General features: G+C 62.1%; 1 protein-coding gene across 1 annotated transcript in view; it reads right to left on the reverse strand.

The window, feature by feature from the left end:
* Positions 1-1622: 1622 nt before the first annotated feature.
* The window catches only part of LOC110390754 (proteoglycan 4-like), a gene marked incomplete at its 3' end in the record, with an annotated part of 3821 nt that continues 2293 nt past the window's right edge, over positions 1623-3150 (reverse strand). The window contains exon 2 of the mRNA XM_021382221.1: positions 1623-3150. Coding sequence (XP_021237896.1) covers positions 1623-3150 — 1528 coding nt within the window.

Here is a 3150-nt window from a genome sequence, read left to right on the forward strand (position 1 = left end):
TGGGGGTCCTGCAGGGGGGGATGGGGACTCTTGGGGTGCTGAGGCCCGAGGGATGGTGGGAGCTGGGTCTTGGGGTGCTGAGGCCCCAGGGGTGGTGGGAACTGGTTTTGGGGTGCTGGGACTCCACAGAAGACTGGTGGGACCCCAGGGGTGGCGGGAGCTGGGTTTTGGGGTGCTGAGACCTCAAGGATGATGGGAGCTGGATTTTGGGGTGCTGAGATCCCAAGGATGATGGGAACTGGTTTTGGGGTGCTGAGACCCCCACACAAGACTTGTGGTACCCCAGGGGTGGTGGGAGCTGGTTTTGGGGTGTTGAGACCCCAAGGATGATGGGAGCTGGGTGTTGGGGTGCTGAGGCCCCAGGGGTGATGGGAGCTCGTTTTGGGGTGCTGAGATCCCAAGGACAATGGGAGCTGGTTTTGGGGTGCTGAGACCCCAAGGATGGGAGTTGGGTTTTGGGGTGCTGAGACCCCAAGGATGTGGGAACTGGTTTTGGGGTGCTGAGACCCCAGGGGTGATGGGAGCTCGTTTTGGGGTGCTGAGACCCCAGAGGTGGTGGGAGCTGGGTCTTGGGGTGCTGAGACCCCAAGGATGATGGGAACTGGTCTTGGGGTGCTGAGACCCCAGGAGTGATGGGAGCTCGTTTTGGGGTGCTGAGATCCCAAGGACGATGGGAGATGGGTTTTGGGGTGCTGAGACCCCAGAGGTGGTGGGAGCTGGGTCCTGGGGTGCTGAGACCCCAGGGGTGATGGGAACTGGTTTTGGGGTGCTGAGACCCCAAGGATGGGAGTCGGGTTTTGGGGTGCTGAGACCCCGGGGTGGTGGGAGCTGGGTCCTGGGGTGCTGAGACCCCAAGGATGATGGGAACTGGTCTTGGGGTGCTGAGACCCCCAAGCAGGGCTTGTGGGACCCCAGGGGTGGTGGGAACTGTTTTTGGGGTGCTGAGACCCCACAGATGATGGGAGCTGGATTTTGGGGTGCTGAGACCCCAAGGATGGGAGTCGGGTTTTGGGGTGCTGAGACCCCAGGGATGGTGGGAGCTGGGTTTTGGGGTGCTGAGGCCCCAAGAATGATGGGAACTGGGTTTGGAGGTGCTGAGGCCCCAGGGGTGGTAGGAGCTGAGTTTTGGGTGCTGAGATTCCAAGGATGATAGGAGCTGGGTTTTGGGGTGATGAGACCCCCACACAGGACTTGTGGGACCCCAGGGGTGGTGGGAGCTGGTTTTGGGGTGCTGAGACCCCAAGGATGATAGGAGCTGGGTCTTGGGGTTCTGAGACCCCAGGGGTGATGGGAGCTGGATTTTGGGGTGCTGAGACCCCAAGGATGATGGGAACTGGGTCTTGGGGTGCTGAGGCCCCAGGAGTGGTGGGAGCTGGGTTTTGGGGTGCTGAGACCCCAGGGGTGGTGGGAGCTGGTTTTGGGGTGCTGAGACCCCAAGGATGATGGGAGCTGGGTTTTGGGGTGCTGAGACCCCAAGAATGGGAACTGGTTTTGGGGTTCTGAGACCCCGGGGTGGTGGGAGCTGGGTCCTGGGGTGCTGAGACCCCAAGGATGATGGGAGCTGGGTCTTGGGGTGCTGAGGCCCCAGGAGTGGTGGGATCTGAGTTTTGGGGTGCTGAGACCCNTGGGGGTCCTGCAGGGGGGGATGGGGACTCTTGGGGTGCTGAGGCCCGAGGGATGGTGGGAGCTGGGTCTTGGGGTGCTGAGGCCCCAGGGGTGGTGGGAACTGGTTTTGGGGTGCTGGGACTCCACAGAAGACTGGTGGGACCCCAGGGGTGGTGGGAGCTGGATTTTGGGGTGCTGAGACCCCAGGGGTGATGGGAACTGGTCTTGGGGTGCTGAGACCCCCACACAGGGCTTGTGGGACCCCAGGGGTGGTGGGAACTGTTTTTGGGGTGCTGAGACCCCACAGATGATGGGAGCTGGATTCTGGGGTGCTGAGACCCCAAGGATGGGAGTCGGGTTTCGGGGTGCTGAGACCCCAGGGGTGGTGGGAGCTGGGTTTTGGGGTGCTGAGACCCCAAGGATGATGGGAGACAAGTCTTGGGGTGCTGAGGCCCCAGGGGTGGTGGGAGCTGGGTTTTGGGGTGCTGAGATCCCAAGGATGATGGGAGCTGGGTTTTGGGGTGCTGAGACCCCCACACAGGACTTGTGGGACCCCAGGGGTGGTGGGAGCTGGGTCTTGGGGTGCTGAGACCCCAAGGATGATGGGAGTTGGTTTTGGGATGCTGAGACCCCAGGGGTGGTGGGATCTGAGTTTTGGGGTGCTGAGACCCCAAGGATGATGGGAACTGGGTCTCGGGGTTCTGAGACCCCAGGGGTGATGGGAGCTGGATTTTGGGGTGCTGAGACCCCAAGGATGATGGGAGTTGGTTTTGGGGTGCTGAGACCCCAGGGGTGGTGAGAGTCGGGTTCTGGGGTGCTGAGACCTCAAGGATGATGGGAACTGGTTTTGGGGTGCTGAAAGCCCCACACAGGACTTGTGGGACCCCAGGGGTGGTGGGAGCTGGTTTTGGGGTGCTGAGGCTCCAGGGGTGGTCGGAGCTGGGTTTTGGGGTGCTAAGACGCCCACACAAGACTGGTGGGACCCCAGGGGTGGTGGGAGCTGGGTCTTGGGGTGCTGAGACCCCAAGGATGACGGGAAGTGGGTCTTGGGGTTCTGAGACCCCAGGGGTGATGGGAGCTGGATTTTGGGGTGCTGAGACCCCAAGGATGATGGGAGTCGGGTTTTGGGGTGCTGAGACCCCAGGGGTGGTGGGAGCTGGTTTTGGAGTGCTGAGACCCCAAGGATGATGGGAACTGGGTCTTGGGGTGCTGAGACCCAAGGATGATGGGAACTGGGTCTTGGGGTGCTGAGACCCCAGGGGTGATGGGAACTGGGTTTTGGGGTGCTGAGACCCCAAGGATGATGGGAGCCGAGTCTTGGGGTCCCCCCCCCCAAAAAAGAGCGGAGCCCCCCCGTCCCCGTCCCCCCCGTACTTCTGCATGGGGCTGAGCTCGACGCGCACGATGAGCTCGGTCTTGGCGGGCATGTTCTTGAAGACGTCGGCCTTGAGGCGCCGCAGCATGTGCGGGCCCAGCAGGTCGTGCAGCTTCTTGATCTGATCCTCCTTGGAGATGTCCGCAAACTCCTCCAGGAAACCCTCCAGG

The sequence above is a fragment of the Numida meleagris genome, unplaced genomic scaffold (assembly GCF_002078875.1).
Source record: "Numida meleagris isolate 19003 breed g44 Domestic line unplaced genomic scaffold, NumMel1.0 unplaced_Scaffold1861, whole genome shotgun sequence".
NCBI classification, from domain to species: domain Eukaryota; kingdom Metazoa; phylum Chordata; class Aves; order Galliformes; family Numididae; genus Numida; species Numida meleagris.